At 38.4% G+C, this 17111-nt stretch overlaps 1 protein-coding gene across 32 annotated transcripts in view; it reads left to right on the top strand.

Annotated features, from left to right (window-relative positions):
• Positions 1-17111, top strand: part of SIPA1L1 (signal induced proliferation associated 1 like 1) — a 352094-nt gene that overhangs the window by 257613 nt on the left and 77370 nt on the right. For all 32 annotated transcript variants that reach the window (XM_059691698.1, XM_059691696.1, XM_059691712.1 and 29 more), the window contains 2 exons: positions 10532-10635; positions 13574-13731. In XM_059691698.1, the coding sequence (XP_059547681.1) occupies positions 10532-10635; positions 13574-13731 (262 nt within the window). The remainder of the gene's footprint in view (positions 1-10531; positions 10636-13573; positions 13732-17111) is intronic.

Below are 17111 nucleotides of genomic sequence, written 5' to 3'. Positions count from 1 at the left end.
TGCAGACCATAATCAAAGCAGCTAGGGTGAGACGGTATAAAAAGTGTTATCAGAGATGTGGATGGAATGGAGCAGTGGATGCAGATTTGCTCCTGGAAAGTGTGGCGTACATTTCACTATATTTAGCTGAATGTTAATGTGATGAAAAACTCTACAAACTTATAACCATCTGGTCATAAGCCCTAGAATTTCTAACTTCCATTAATTCATTTCATAATCCTCATGCTTATCTTTGAACCAACCTTTGCATGTTTTTTCTTATTCATTTTGTAGTCTTTTAATATCTCGGGAGGTTTTAGGTGCTTATTTTCTGTTATTATTGTCCATAGTCTAATATAATCTCTAAGGAAATAGGCTTCTTAGATTTAGTATTAATTTGGCTCATAAAATGTTGGTTAAGCGCACAATAATGAAGCAGTCTGTTTATTTACAGCTCATGAACATGCAAGGTTGTCCACTCTCCTTCCCCAAGTTGTTAATAAAATAGTTAAGTTCTCAAGTATCTATTTTGGTTAGAGTATGTCGACTACTGCTGTGTGTCTGCATGGAGGCAGTTTTACATTTTATCTCTAAATCCATCCATAGACATCTGTGACCTTTTTCTTTGAGGAGGTCTTTGGATTAGCACATCTGTATTGCAGTCTATAGTAATCTCTCTGATTTTCTGTACAGGAAATTAAATAAGGATTTGAGTCATGAAAACAGAAAAGCATTCATAAACTACTGCAGGGAAGAATTTCCTGTTGCCATGGTTTTGCTGTTGCCAACTTGGAAACGACATGCAAGAGAGACTATTAAAACCCATAAATAGCCTAGACTCTTAAATATTATTTTAATGTTCCATACTCTGTTTGCAACTGCACAAAATGTTAAATCTCAATATGCCCTAAACTCATTTTATCCAGATATTCTGACATTTACTCTGTACAATTCATTCATGTTGTCCCAGTTTGTGGTGTTATATAAATTATCACCATAAAGAGCTATTGAAAGGGTCTAGGAAGAGAATGTAATAAGGACTCTGATTCTATAAATGAATGGCCAGAGTGGGAGTAGATAAGATTATGTATTATTTGTGTATTTACACATTCCCAGCTGCCTTTAGATGATGAAGGACAATGTTAGAAATGTATAGAAAGGCCATACTTAAGCATTGTAGCATCAGGTAAGGCAGTGGAATAAGCAAAATAATCACTCTACACGTTTTGCTCCAGTATCCCAATGACTGTAAAGGCTAGAGGGGTTGAGCCTAAATTAGCAAACTGCCTCTGACTGCCCAGTTTTTATGTAATACATTCAGCAGGGAAAGGTTTCCTTCCACTAAGCTACTCTCCTTTAAGGCTCATTGTAACCTTTTGAAGCATAGCTTTGGAGCAGAAGAGTCCATAGTTTTCTGTTCTTTCAGAGTGGCAAGTTTCCTAAAGTTAATGAAAAGTAGGAAAGTGTTTTTATTCTAAAGCCCTGAAGAAGCCAATATGCATATTTATCTCTCTTACTCCAAGTGTCAAAGGGGACCATTAGTCTCATCATTTAAACAGGTATCTATCTATATATATAAAAGCCTAAGCAACCGTTAGGACCGGACAACCAGCCAGTAGCTGTGACGAATACTGACCACCAGGGGGCAGACGCTCAACGCACGAGCTTCCCCCTGGTGGTCAGTGTGCTTCCACAGCCAACCTCCCATGGCCGGCCAACCATCTGCGGTCCCTCCCCCTGGCCGGCTGGTCCCAACTGGCCCCAATCACAGGCGAGGCTGAGGTACCCAACCCATTCATGAATTCGTGTACCGGGCCTCTAGTTAAACAATAACAGACCACAGAAAGGGGGAAAAACCAGCCTCTGCACACCCCAGCAGCCTCTTACTGGCCCTGACACACCCAGAGATGAGATGAGACTTCGCTGTGTTCTGTGAGATAATATCACCACATTTTATCTAACTTCCCCCCCCCCCCCATGTAATCCTTAAAAAAGAACATGCTTTCCAGAGCAAGGATTTCTAAAGGATTACGCCACCTACATGTGACAGTGTAGAGGTTAGTTGGATCTGTAGATTTGTAGCTTTCATCAGATTCAAATATTATTTGTCAATCTTTATGTCTGTTTTTTCCGGCCCCCCTCACCCCTTTCCTTCTGACTCTCCAATTACACATACATTAGATCACTTAACTAGTGTACTGATGGGGAATGAGACCCTGTTGATTTAATTTTTTAACCAGTTTTTCTCTATGCTTTTGTTTGGATAATTACTATTAATATGTATTCAAGTTCACTATGTTTTTCTTTTATTCCACAGTGTCTTAATTTGTTGTTAATCCAATTCAGTGAAATTTTCATTTCAGATGTTATAGTTTTCAGGGGCAGAAGTTGCATTTGATTGTCTTTTCTTATACTTTGCATTTCCTCCACATTAGGTTCATATCGTCCTTTAAATCCTTGAACATATTTATAATGGCTGTTTTAAAAGTCTTGTGTGCTAATTCCATCATCCCTGTCATTTGGGATTTTCTCCTGCTTTTGAATTACATTTTTCTGCTTCACACGTCTGGTTATTTTTTTTTTTTTTAAAGGATGTCACTGCACAGTGGATTATAACAATCTTTTTTTTTTTCCAAAACAAATCATTTTATTATTTATTTATTTATTTATTTATTTTTATTGCTTAAAGTATTACAAAGGGTATTACATATGTGTCCATTTTTTCCCCCCCGCCCTAGACAGTCCCCTAGCTTCCCCTATCCCCCAGTGTCTTATGTCCATTGGTTATGCTTATATGCATGCATACAAGTCCTTTAGTTGATCTCTTACCCCCCTACCTCCTGCCCCCCATCCCTCCCCGGCCTTCCCGCTGCAGTTCGACAATCTGTTTGAGGCAGCTCTGCCTCTGTATCTGTTATTGTTCAAAAGTTTATAATGGTCTCTATTATCCATGAATGAGTGAGATCATGTGGTATTTTTCCTTCATTGACTGGCTTATTTCACTTAGCATAATGCTCTCCAGTTCCATCCATGACGTTGCAAATGGTAAGAGTTCCTTCCTTTTTAGAGCAGCATAGTATTCCATCGTGTAGATGTACCACAGTTTTCTAATCCATTCATCTACTGATGGGCACTTAGGCTGTTTCCAGATCTTAGCTATGGTGAATTGTGCTGCTATGAACATAGGGGTGCATATATCCTTTCTGATTGGTGTTTCTGGTTTCTTGGGATATATTCCTAGAAGTGGGATCACAGGGTCAAATGGGAGTTCCATTTTCAGTTTTTTAAGGAAACTCCATACTGTCTTCCATAGTGGCTGCACCAGTCTGCATTCCCACCAGCAGTGCACAAGTGTTCCTTTTTCTCCACATCCTCTCCAGCACTTGTCGTTTGTTGATTTGTTGATAGCCAGTCTGACAGGTGTGAGATGGTACCTCATTGTTGTTTTGATTTGCATCTCTCGGATGATTAGTGACTTTGAGCATGTTTTCATATGTCTCTTGGCTTTCTGGATGTCCTCTTTTGAAAGGTGTCTATTTAGGTCCTTTGCCCATTTTTTGATTGGATTGTTTATCTTCCTTTTGTTAAGTTGTATGAGTTCCCTATAAATTTTGGAGATTAGGCCGTCTGGTTATTTTTGATTGCCTAGTGAACATTATGAGTGTTTCATTGTTGACTGTATGGATTTTGTTGTCTTTAAAGAGTATTGAGTTGTTTTGGGTAGGCAGTTGAATTACTTACAGAATAGCCTGATCTACATGAATCTTATTCTTAAGCTTTATTGAAGCATACCTAGCGCAGCCTTTACTCTCTGACTAATTTGGCCCTCCTAGTAGTAGTAAGGCCATGAATACCTGCATATTCAGTGAAGTACCTCTATTCTGGCTGGTTATCACCATGTTAACTGTGAGAAGTGTTTCGCTTACAATTCTTTGATAGAGGTTATTTCACTAATAGTTTTTCTTCGCATTGCTTTGGAATCTCTATGTGTATGCAATTTAATATTCAGCCTGCATTTTGGGGAACCCCTATGCAGATTCTGAACCTCTTTCACTGGGTAGTTTCCTCCTGTTTGGTACTATAATCAGCAAATATCAGCTACCACAGGCTTCGTAAATACCAGTCTATTTTGGCTTCCCTCTTCCGAGCTCTGTTCTGCCTTTATTCCAAAAGTGCCTCCAGGTAGAAAGCCAGGTAGAATCGTAAGGCTCACCTTTGATTCTTTTTCTCAGGGATCACTATCTAATGCTACCTATTGTAAAATGTCTGAAAAATTGCTACAGATATATTGTCAACTTTTCTACTTACAATGGGAGAGCAAGTTCTGTACTCAGTACTATTATGGACAGAAAGGGAAGTCCCAGATACTTTTTATAGATGCCATCTCATGTAATCTCCACAAACCCTGCTAGGTATCAGTTAGCTCCATTTTACAGAATTGGTTTCCTTTTTTTCAATCCTCACCCAAGCATAATTTCCCATTGATTTCCAGAAAGAGTATAATGGAAATGGGAGAGACAGAGAGAGAGAAAGAAACATTGGTGTGAGAGAGACAAATCCATTGGTTGCCTCCCGCACACATGCCCCTGACTGGAATCGAACCTGCGACCCTTCAGTATGCGGTCCGAAGTTCTTATCCATTGAGCCAAACTGGCCAGGGCCAGAATTTTCTTTTTAGATTAAATAACATGTCCAAGGTTAGACAGCTAGGAAGCATTAGGGGAAAATGAACAGATCCTAGGGCATAGTTAATGAAGTATTCGGAGAAAGCATGAATGTAGAATTAAGCCCACTGAAGTCCAGAGCTCTGCCTTGTGGCTGTGTCTTCCTCTCTCTCAGCCCTTGTACTAAAAACACCCATGCCATCCCAGGAGACAGCCCTACTCATCATGTAATATAGTTATATTCAGATTTTAGTACTTCGGTAAAGGAGGGAGAAGCTCAGGGAAGGAATTATCGAACCATTTCTTCTTTTTCCCAATTTTTGTACAAAGTCCATTTTCACATCTCAGAAATAAGGATTTCTAGCAAATAAGTTACAAATGTGTCAGGGTTCTATAATGAAGAAATTTGCAGCAGTGGATTTTTTGGTTCATTGTTTCCTTACTTGGATGACATACCTCTAGATACTTACACTCCTGTCACACTGCAGTAAATAAAAAATAAACTCTCCCCACCCGCAGCAGTTTGTTATTTGAAATGTGGAGACCACCCTCATTTTAAGCTGTACGTATGGATTATTATTTAAGAAATTCTTTTCTGCCTGAGGCTTGTTTGTCAAATCAGCACTCAGAGACAGAAGCATTTGTTAATCATTCCTTCAAAGCCTTCATTACTTTGCTGCAGTATTAGTGAGTGCTTGTTGCTTCTCCCGTTTTGAGCAGTGTTGATTGTAAAAACCATTGAGATCTAGGGTCTTAGAAGACATGTTAGACTTTTCATAAAGGAAGTAAATCTTCTTTATCTGGAATATTTAAACTTTGATAGGGAAAAGGATAAAACTAGCATCTTCAAAAACTTTGCACATATGCATAGGGCTCTTTGGAGTCCCAGAGACTGATGAAGAAAGGATTCTGTTTTCACCTCCTTAACTGTGAATTCTATTATAGTGTACGTTTTTTTCTTTCAAGTATTGCTGAGATGCACTTGGCATATAAATTAAAATATGTAAAAGGCCCTATTTAAGGAAACTATACTTTTTATCTCAACTGCACAAAATTCTAAATTCTAATCAACACATTTCTTGAACATCTTTTATGCACTAGCACTTTCATATACATTATTTCACTTAATCCTCAGAACAATCTATACTAATAAAAGGGTAATATGCTAATTAGACCAGACATCTTCTGGACATCCTTCCGGACAAAGCCATGGTGGCAGGCGCCAAGGCAGAGATGGTTAGGGGCGATGAGGCCGGCAGCGGGGAGCAGTTAGGGGCGATGAGGCCAGCAGGGGTCGGCAGTTAAGGGCGATGAGGCTGGCAGGGGAGCAGTTAGGGGCAATCAGGCCAGCAGGGGAACAGTTAGGGGGCGATCAGGCCGGCAGGCAGAGGTGGTTAGGGGTGATCAGGCCGGCAGGCAGGCAAGCGGTTAGGAGCCAGCGGTCCCAGATTGCAAGAGGGATCCTGGATTGGAGAGGGCGCAGGCGGGCTGAGGTAACCCCCCGGTCCCATGCACAAATTTTGTGCACCAGGCCTCTAGTGAGATTATAGAGGAGCATTGAAGTGAAGACTCATTTGTGTGGTAATTTAGCAGATGATGCTACTGGCATTCAAATTCAGATCTTCATACTTAACAGTTGGGAATCCAGGTAATTGCAGGTATCTTGCAAAATGAGCAGTAGGTAGAAAATAGAAGTGACTGATTCCTAAGTACCAGCCTTATGTTCTCTAACCCTCTCATCTCAATATGTTAACAATTTTGAGAAACCTGGAGTCCCAGGCTCATTCACCTGCACACGCATACATTCCTTGAATGGACACAGTATGAATTTGCCTGTTAAGGGTAGTACATCCTCTTCTTGACTCCATCCTCACTGAAGTAAGGTAACTCATCTCCTGATTGATCATGGCTAACGGTATACTGAAGAAGTACTAGTACATATGGTAGATGCCAGAGCAGGTGGAATTCTTGACTTCCCCAAATCCTTCATTAGTGAGTAAGAGAAATGGTACCACAGGGCAGAAGTGTGCCTCAGCACAAACACATGCCAGTGTTCCAGAGGTCAGCGCTAGTCCCTGGCTGTGTTTCTGAGCATTGGCTCTGTATCCCCAGACCCTGAGGCAAGGTTGCATAGAAGACAGCTCTGAGGCTCTTCTGTGGATAACAACCAGCAGCCAGTGACCTTTCATAATATTTCAGATCGTGGATAAGCGTCAGGCCCACAGCCTGTCAGTGATTTTGTCTTGCAGTTGATGTGTTCTGTAGTAGTGAGGGCATCAATAAACTAAGCTTAAGCTTTCTTCATTCTATCAGCTTTATTAGTCTGTGCATTTACTTAATGGGATTACTCTTCTCCTTGTTTTTATAAATCTTTAAAACTAATAACTTTCCAAAACTCAATTGCATGGACTTGTTTTCCTTCATTTAGCTTTTCTTAACTCTAACATGTCTATTAGTGACCAGAAAATGGTTAGATAACACTCTAATTAGCTTTTCCTGATTCAGATTCATGCATGTACAGCTTTATCATCCAAGTTTTTTATTAACTAAAAGCATAAGAGTTGAGTCAAAAGAGAAGTCAAGGATGAATATGACATTGACCATATCTGAAACTGCTCTAGGAACTTAATAACCTGTTCATACCGTCCTCTGATAGAAATGCCTAATGTAGGATATTATCACTATCTCTACCTTTTCAAAGCAGCTAAGAAGAATATTCTTAGCATTCCTCAATTATTCAATGTCTTCTTATCATCTAGTTTGAATATTAGAAATTTTGCTTTCTGTAGCTTAGCGTAGGGTGCTCACCTTCTTAGTGGACATATGCCACTCGTAGGATGATTTGGAGGCAAATCACGTGATTATCAAGATGACCAATATGATGCTAGAACTTACTTCTAACTTTTAAAACTCTATACAAATATGAAGGGTCATTGTCTTCTTTTCATTGTTCTTCTGCAAATCTATTTTCCCTTTAGAAGTTATTCAATATACTCTCCAACCAGAGAATAAAAGGGTTTTTGTCATTTTTCTAATTGTCATTCTGTTAAATCTTTCATGGTTTCGTGATTTTGAGCTCATTAAAAATATAACAACATTGCATGCCTTATTCTTTAGTGAATAGAGCAAACTTTTATTTTCCATTCTCTCTGTCATATACATAATAATTTCAGATTTGGAAATTTCTCTCTTCTCAGACAGGAAAATTTCATTCTTTTGGCCCTAACTTCATCTTTACAATGTTTGAAACTGTTTCCAAACTGTTTAAAATCATCATTAAAACTGGGGTTTTCTAAGGTCCCCAGAAAAAGGCTGGCCAAGCAGCAGACAATATAAAAAATGAGGCATACAGAGGAAACGGAGAAAGGACTAGACGTAGAAAAACAGATGATCTTCTGGGTTGTCTTCGGTTTTCCTTTCTGGCATTAATCCTTTTAAAATTAGACAGACATATAAAGCAAAATGTAATAAATGAATACTAGATGACACATTTTTTTTCTAGTTCATTAATTTTGCTTAAAATTGACTTGAAATGCATGTAAATACACATCAAAGCGGACATATTCACTTTTAAAGTTTTAAAATGTGTTAATTTGTTCTAGAGATATTTATAGCAAGGACCTTAGAATAGATAAGTTCTTCAGGCTCAAGACCTGTCTTTGAGTAGTTCAATTATGCATTGTAGTAATTTATTCTCTTGCTTGAATCTAGTTTTTTTCTAGTAATAGCCATTAACATTTAGAAGATATTTTTCTTGGAGAGTTATATGTTAGTATGTATTTTTGCAATTTTTGGAAAGTAGTCTTTATTTATTCTTCTTTTAGCTTATTTTTAAAACCTCTCGCATTTTGTGTCCGCTTCAAAATTAAGATCCTCCAAGACACTCAAGGTTGAAACTCAGGGCTCTAGAACTTCTTTACAAGTCTGTCTGCAAGTTGCCCCTGTGGTCTATTCTTGGAGCAGTGCCTGAGGGCAGTGGAGCTGCTGCATTCCAGTCACCCTGGGGGTGTTTATTAAAATAGATTTCTCCACCCAGCCCCACACCCAGTGAGCAGTGTTTCTGGGGGTGAGGCGTGGGAATTGGCCTTTTAAACTGGCTCCCAGGAGACTCTGTGCATACTAAATTTTGAGATCTTGACTGCCTTCTGGTTTATGCCAGAGGCTTTGTCTTGCAGCATCATTCTTTAAAATTCAGTGAAGTCTTCTGGTCCTCAAAAATGTGGTTGAGATAGGCTTGAGTTGACCCAGAATGAATGCACTTCTGTTCATTTAGCAGCCTTGTAGTATAAGTCCTTCAAATCTAAAGACACTTCCTTTCAATTGAGCAGTTAATAATTCTCTTCTGTGGTTTCCAGGTATTTAGGGGCACACTGATATGTTAATGATTAAGGGGGTAAAGGTTGTTGTTTTTTGTAAGGAAGATGAGAGCAGGATGCACTTAGTCTTAAAAAAATTGGTGGACATGACTATAATACCTTTGTTGTTCAGTATTACATTCTTGTTGAATTTCCATCTATTAAGAACAAAATAGTTCTCTTGATTGAATCAGAAATATTGGAAAAGATGTTCTTAACTTGTTGTCTATGGAAAGAATTCAGGAATTTGTGAACTTGAATAGAAAAGAATTTTACATTTATTTTTATTGACCCGGTTGAATGATGGTCATGGGGACCATGGTGCCAATGCAGTCATGAAGCAGCATGGCTGTGGAATAGTATGGCTGAGAGGTGGCCTTGGGGTGAGGCAGCCCTGGGCAAGGTCCCTCTCCAACTACATAGCTCTGCTTTGCCTGCTCTGCACCACTTGACTCTGTGCTGGTCTGCTGTGTCCTGCTTTGCCTGCTCTTCTCCATCCCAGTTCCTTGAAATGTTTTCAGTGTTTTGTCTTTGGTGTTTCAGCTCCAGCTGGAAAAATGCAGTCTTCTGTGGAAAGGGAAGTACACTCTCTGAACCAGAGGGGAGCTGACTTACATTGGATGCCTAAAGAATAAAGCATCCGATGTTGTGGTCCCTAAGTGGTCCATCCTCATGCAAATGAAGGCTCCAAATCTTCACAGTTTGACTTGTCCAAAAAGCACTGTCCTAATAGGTCAGGGAAGATGTTAATGAGGATATAACTATGGAGCTCTGATTGGACAAGGAAAGTCTCCGTTCTGTTGGTTGAAATATGATTCCAGGAACTCCTTTGTAAGGGTTGGCTAGATGGCAGGAATACAGTGCAGGCAGGCAGTTCGGTACAGGCTTCTCCCTGAGCATGGCTTACATGAGAGGCTTCAGTTTGGAAAGCTGTTAGGCTCTGTTTTTAAATGTGAGCCCAACTAGCCATTATGAATCCTTCTTGACAGGTATATTTTTTTCTCAGGGTCCACAACCCCTAGCTGAAATTTAGCATTTCCTTCGATTATGAATGTAGGCAACAAACCACAGTAGTTAGTAAAGCTCTACCTGGGATTTTTATTGCCAAAAGAGAGGTCTTGTCATCATATTGTTTGTCATGATAGATATCTCAAAATATGGCATCACTACACCAAATTTATAATAGTTATTAGACCAACTGCTAAAACTTGTTACATAAATCCTATGCTATTGCATCATATTTTAAAATTACTTTGGTAACTGAATTCTCAATATAATTGATTTCTGTTGAAACCTTATATATTTTATTTTATGCATTTATAAATATCCTGAGAAGCAGTCCATTAGCCTCACTAGACTGCCAAAGGGAATCAAGTACAAAAAAATGGATAAGAACACCTATTCTAGATCTTGTCTAGGATCTTTTCATCCTAAACCATCTTTTTTTTTTCTTTTTTGAGATATTTCTCTTAAATGAACTATTTTTTCTATTCTTATAGTCATCTCATCATTCTTTTTTGTTTTTCACTGTAGCTGACTCCACTGGAACCCATTCTCTGTACACAACATACAAAGACTATGAAATTATGTTCCATGTTTCTACCATGCTGCCATACACACCTAACAACAAGCAACAGGTAAGAGATCCTTGTGTTCTCTCTGTTTCTTCACCCTTGTTTCATTTTCTCCAGAAGCCAGGGTAGCAAGTTTGTAAAATCTTAAACCAGAATTTAACTTTGCACCTGTCACAGCAGCAGGAAACTTTGTATATTGTGGAAGTAAGGAATAGCAAATGAGCCGAAAACAAATGAAGAGACACAAATTCTAGTTTAACAGCCAGCTGGGTGGCTTTGTGAGTTAATCGTTTGCTTTTCACCCATGGGGATTGATGTTTTCACGGAATCTGAAGAGAACAAGTTGAAATCATGGTGATTAGATGACTCTGCAAGGTTGCAAAGAATGTATATGAGTGGGTGAAGTTTCATCTCAAGAGGCCAATGTACAAAGCAGGAAAGTATTGGTGTTTCATTTCCTATTGCAAAAGAGGTTTGGTATTCTAACAAGTAGAAAAAGTAGAATAAGTGTCAATGGGCTCTCAGAAGAATGTTTTTTTTTTTCTTAACATGTTTGTTAGATAGCAAGGAACATAAATAGCAATTACGTTTATGTATATCATACACAGTTTCTTTTTTAAAACATCTAAACAATGCCTATTACTAAAATGTAGCCACTGAGAAACCACAGTGCTAATGAGTGACAGGTTGTTTCAGAGCAAAATGGAAACTGGCAGTATTGTTTTAGAGTATATAGTAGTAGTTGTTGTTGTTAAGAAATATTTCAAAATAAATGATACCAAACTAAAATTTGAAAGAACCAGAGCTACTCTCCTTTTAATAGCTATTATAAACACAAGCAGTCCAGTGTTACGTCTGACCTTAAAACGCGTATGGATTTTGTTATTGCCAGTTGTACTAACAGAGCACAGGCCTGCTGCAGAATGAATCACATCCTCTTTCATAGAATTTACCCAAACACAGATCTAATCTAACACTTCATCACTTTAACTTTGATTAAATCACAAATGTGGGGAATAAAGTTTTGCTCTTATGATTACTAAAGTAATCAAAAATAGGAAGCAAAGCAATAAATCAGTTCTGACTCTGAAATAAACCAATTTTAAGATAAATTCCCTGATCTGGAGTTTGTTGACAGTTTGATTTATGCAAATTCCAGTTTTAGATTTCTCTGAGAGGAAAACATGCTAAGAAAAATATACTAAACTTATTTTGACTAGTCAGTAGAAAAAACATTTAAATGGACAACTATCTAAATTATTTAATTTTAGAGTCCAATCAAAGCAAGTGTATTATGTACCAATCAGAATGAAAGATTAATTGGTATTATTACATATTAAGAAATTTTAGTTTTCTAGCTAAACAGTTTATTTCTTCTATACAGATTACTTTATGCTTGAGGAAAAAAACCCAAAGTTTATCTTTTTAAATCTTCTTGCAGTAATTTGTTTATAAATACTTTCACTATATTTAATGTGACATAGATAGATTTATTTCTGCTTGGGCCCTTTATTAATATTATATGTTAATATTATATATCAAGCCATATTTTAAAGAAAGAATGTATCAAAAGACAATGACATCATGTATGCAGAAATAACATAATATACTGATTGTATTTTTGGTATGTCTGTGATCCTGAGTAGATTAATCATCTTTAATAATGGGTATATTCTGTATGACAATCAACACAGACCAGCCTTTATTTCTGTAACATCTGATAATATATCATGTTCAGAAATGAAGTAAATGGCCTCATTAGAAGATAATTTGGGATGCTTTGAAATTCCTAAGGTTAAAAGTACATTGCCTGAGCATTCTAACTTCCAATTCTCAACCCTAATCTAAAAGGCTATTATTTCTCCCAACTGGCAGCCAATACTAAATCACTGATTTTACTGGTATATAGTCTATGTAAGTTAAAGTCACTGGAGAATTGTTTTTAAAGTTTTGTAAGTGCAAGCTTGTGCCTAATGGTGGATAGTTTAGCCCCAATGTTTTTCTCTCTCTCTCTGTCTCCTCCTCCCTTCCACTCTCTCTAAAAACCAATGGAAAAATATTCTTGGGTGAAGATTAACAAAATAAATAAATAATGGTGGATAGTTTACATAAATGTCTTGTTATTTTTCTTCTTACAAAAAGCCTCAATATAATAAATATGGGAAATACAAAATGTGTTTAGTTTTTCTTCACACTATTGATTTAAATGTTCTAATAAACCCCTCTTGAAAAGGCACTGGCCTAGGATGATCCAGGTACCTGAATTTGAAAGCCACCTTTCCAAAACACCCTGTAATGTGAAACAGAAGGTGGTCTGAAGTACCTTTCACTATAGTTAAAGAAGCTATTTAACTTGAAATTTAACTTGCTTTTAAATTCTTACATCATTCTGGAATATTATTAATTTCCACATTCCCAGCTTGTGATACCAAAAGTGTATCTGAAAACACCTTAGCCACGTTTCTGTAAATGAAGCTAATTAAACCAGAACATAAATTATGTTGTAATTACTTCAGCCATTCTCATCTCTAAAAAAATGCTCTCTACGGCAACTTCCTTTCTTATATGAAAATGGAACAAAACTGTTGTTATGGAAACTAAGGATTTAGAGATGCTGGGACTTGGCATAATATGCCAGATATTAGATAGATCTATTTGAATGGGATATATATATATATATATATATATATATATATATATACACACACACACATATATATATACACATATATATGTATATGTATGTATGTATATATACATATACATATATATTGCGCATATATATATGTATATAATGCAAATTACAGAATATTCATTTTCACAGTCTTCCTTGTAGGGAATGATAAGACACAGGCTAAAAATATTGACAATAACTGTGTACATTACCTACCCTAACATGTACTGATTCATAATGAATGTTTTAAATGCTGTTACGTAAGGGAACTGAGGAGGTAGAAGCCAAGCGTTGTCATTTAGGTTGTTTGCTTATTTTTTCTTTTAGCTCCTACGGAAGCGGCACATTGGAAATGATATTGTAACAATTGTTTTCCAAGAGCCTGGAGCACAGCCATTCAGCCCAAAAAACATCCGCTCCCACTTTCAGCACGTTTTCGTCATCGTCAGGGTTCACAACCCCTGCACGGACAGTGTCTGCTACAGGTATTGATGCTGTGCAGTGGCTTGGTGGGCATTGGCTGGGTCACACACAAGGCCCCTCCAGCTCCGCTTTCTGAAGGGGCAGTGGGGACTCTCTTACTATTTATTTTTGCCTTTAAACTGTGCCAGTGGATGGTTTAATTCACACGATGACGTAACCTGATGGCATTGACATTTCCCAGACGTGTTTGGTTAGACACCTGCCGTTTCCATTTGCACTTCCTCCTTAGGTGGTATCCTTCATCCATGCCATCTGGTCCCCAACTAATTACTCATACTGCTAATTATATTTTGCTTTTGGTATGGCAAGAGCAGAGAAGAATGATCATAGTTAGTAGAGAAGGTTGTTTTGTTTGTTTTTTTAATTACTAAATATTTAAAAAGCCCAAACCCTTGCTTAGGACTGATTCACTCTAACATTTCCAGCTGCAACCTTAGAGACATTTCCAGGCTTGGTTACGCATTTAGTGGAATTGTTTCAGTGTCCCTCACAGACCCAGGTTTACGAGTCTCAGAATTCAGGCATCTGCCCACAGAGGCCGTGGCGAGAATACAGGAGGGGGTTGGTGATGAGGATAAGATGCTGGGTTGATGGACGCATAGTGCCAAGAAGATGTGAAAAGATATTCCAGCTTCAGTAAGATGTTTCTAATGTGAATCTATACTTTCACAATATGAAATTTTATTATATCTTAATCCCTAAAATTTGGAAGACGAGGCTTTGTTTATTTTGGATATTTATTTTTGAATTAATATAGCCACCTATGCAGGAAGTAGCAACACAGACTGGGAGTTGGATTGTGGTGAGATCCACAACTCTCTAACTCCAGGTATGATGCAAGTTAATTATAGGTGTAGAGCTGGCAAGTTCAGGGAACAAAACAAGTAAAGGTTACTCTGGACTAATGCTGGCTGCCACCATCCTTGCACATTCCACAGTAACTGCATGTTTGCACTCTTATTATAAGCCCCGTCCTGGTCGAGGCACTTTACATGTATTCCTTCATTTGAAAAACCTATGAGGTCGGTACTGTTTTCATCCCCACTTTCAGATGAGGAAACTTAAGTGTCCAGAGAGGGAGAGCTTGCCTGGGGTCTGCTGGTCCTGGGCAGAGCCGAGGTTCACACACACTGCGTCTGGTTCCCGAGCCCGGTCTCAGTGCCTCACTCCCATCCATGTGAAGCAGGGTCTTTGCTGCCCTGCTAGTGACACGACAGCTATTCCAGACGCCAGCCCTGAGTGAAAACCCAAGACCAGGGAGGTCTTGGATTCCTAGGCTCAGGGTGGAAATGCAAACACAGAAGACCTGGATCTGAAGCCTCTTCTCAAGGACTTGGCCTCTGAAAGCTGCTTCAGTTGGGTGTGGAGTAAGAGTGAGCATAGGGCATTGATAATGGGATGAGTGACTGCATTTAGAAAATACCCTCTCCCTTGAAGCATGCTGAGTACTGGGCTCATGCAAAGGATTTCATGCTACTTTGAGAGCTAAATGCTTGTGAATGGTTCTTAAAAGAAACTATCAAGGTTCCCACTCCCCAAACTTCCTAGTGACCATTCACAAGGATTTTGCTTTCAAAGCATGAAATCCTTTGCATGAACCCAGTACACAGCATGCATTTTCTATATCTTGTTACTTTAAAAAACAAGGCTATTACACATATAAAATTAATATGTGGCTTGCCCTATATTTCAATGGGAAAGCATTTTATTTAGACAAAGCGTTTGTGGACTTAGATTTGAAAATCTAGGCTACATTTTAGACGTATTGCTTATTTCAAGATGCTTTTCATTGGAAATAATCTGCTTTTAGATTTCATAGAACTTGCAGTTGGAAAAGTAGGCTCACATACTCAGATTTTTCTAAAGATGCAAGCTTTCAAATAGGTGAATTGAGGGTCAGTTTTTGGAATTGAATATAATGTAATACTCCTTGGTCACACTGGCCACCTGGGGAGCTCAGTAGCCACACGCGCAAGTCTACACAGACTGAGGAGGCAGGAAGGTGTCTTCACCTTCTTCAACAGTTGGCTAGGTGAGGAGGTGACACCTGTTTGATTCTTTTCAAGCCGGCACCCCACCTCCAGCCTGAAGATCATGATTTTTGCTGACTTTTTCTTATTTTTAGTTTGTCGCCTGGATCTTAACCTGCATGTGAGGCTGGGATCCTTTGCAGGACACTGCACACCCCTGCTGGTCACATGGGTGGGTTAGTCTGGAAATTTCCTAGTGGCCAAGCTTGTTTGAAGGTCCAGTTCATTGCTTATAAACTGACTTTTGCCCTTTTGTAAATCCAAGCCAACACATCAGTTTGTAACATCATTGAAGGAAATAACAAGAAACTAAAATGTGATCTTTTCCTATTGTAAACTTGAGGTGCATTAATTTTTCTCATTCCTTCTCCAGCCAAGGTAGGCATGTTTCCTGGGGTAAGTGGTGAGGTCAGGAGAGGTTTCAAAGCCCAGAATAAACAGGGCACTTCTTATGTGGCCTTTAATGCTTAGCAAAATGGGTGTGAAGGGTTTTTTTTTCTCCTGAAAAGTATTCTGAAGTAGCATAGAAATTTTTATCAATTTTAAGATAAAATGTGGGTCTTCAAAGAATTTTTATACCTGTGAGTTTTTCTCATACCCCAGCCTCTTCCTAAACACCTAGGGATATGATAGGCCTCTTGCATTAGGAGTACTTTGGTTGAAAAGTACGGCAATACATTGACTTATGCTAATTTTTTTAATGTTACTTATACTAATAGTTATTACATCTTATTTAATTATTTAAATTTATGTAATTATCACTCCATGATGTAGAGTAATCGGACTGCTTTTTATCATTTAAAAGCTCTTGTTCCCAACTTTCTCCCCTGTGAGTACTCTCGTTATTCACTGATGTCTACTCGGTGTCTGTACCGTGGTAAGTTTAAGAGTGGTTTCTTCAAAGGAGCTTCTTGCTGTAATTGTGTAGAAGAATGTGGGCTCAGTATAGGCTGAAGTTACAAGGAGCATTTAATGAGAAAATGAGATTTAATGTGTATTTCAAAGCACAGATGGATGGAATTCAATGGGGAAAAGAATGCCAGGAGTGCAGTATACACTGAAGTGCAGCCACAGGAAGGTGGAAAATACAGTGAGAAGGCTACTACTGTAGGAAAGCTTACTAGCCAGTGGAGGCCCTTAGAATGGGAGGCCATCAGATAACACTGAACACTGTAAACAGAGTCTTAGGAAAATGTAGCCAGTGTAACATACAAGATAATCTCAAAAAGACAAGTTTGGAGCTGCTTGTTGTTCATTTATTTGTCACCAGTTCTTGCCAGCCCTTGTCATCTATGTGCTAGGTGCTGTTCTAGGCCCTGGGATGTAACAAGGTAACCAAGAGAGAAAAATCC

Source organism: Myotis daubentonii, chromosome 1 (assembly GCF_963259705.1).
Source record: "Myotis daubentonii chromosome 1, mMyoDau2.1, whole genome shotgun sequence".
NCBI lineage: Eukaryota > Metazoa > Chordata > Mammalia > Chiroptera > Vespertilionidae > Myotis > Myotis daubentonii.
This window is presented reverse-complemented; position numbering and strand designations above follow the sequence as displayed.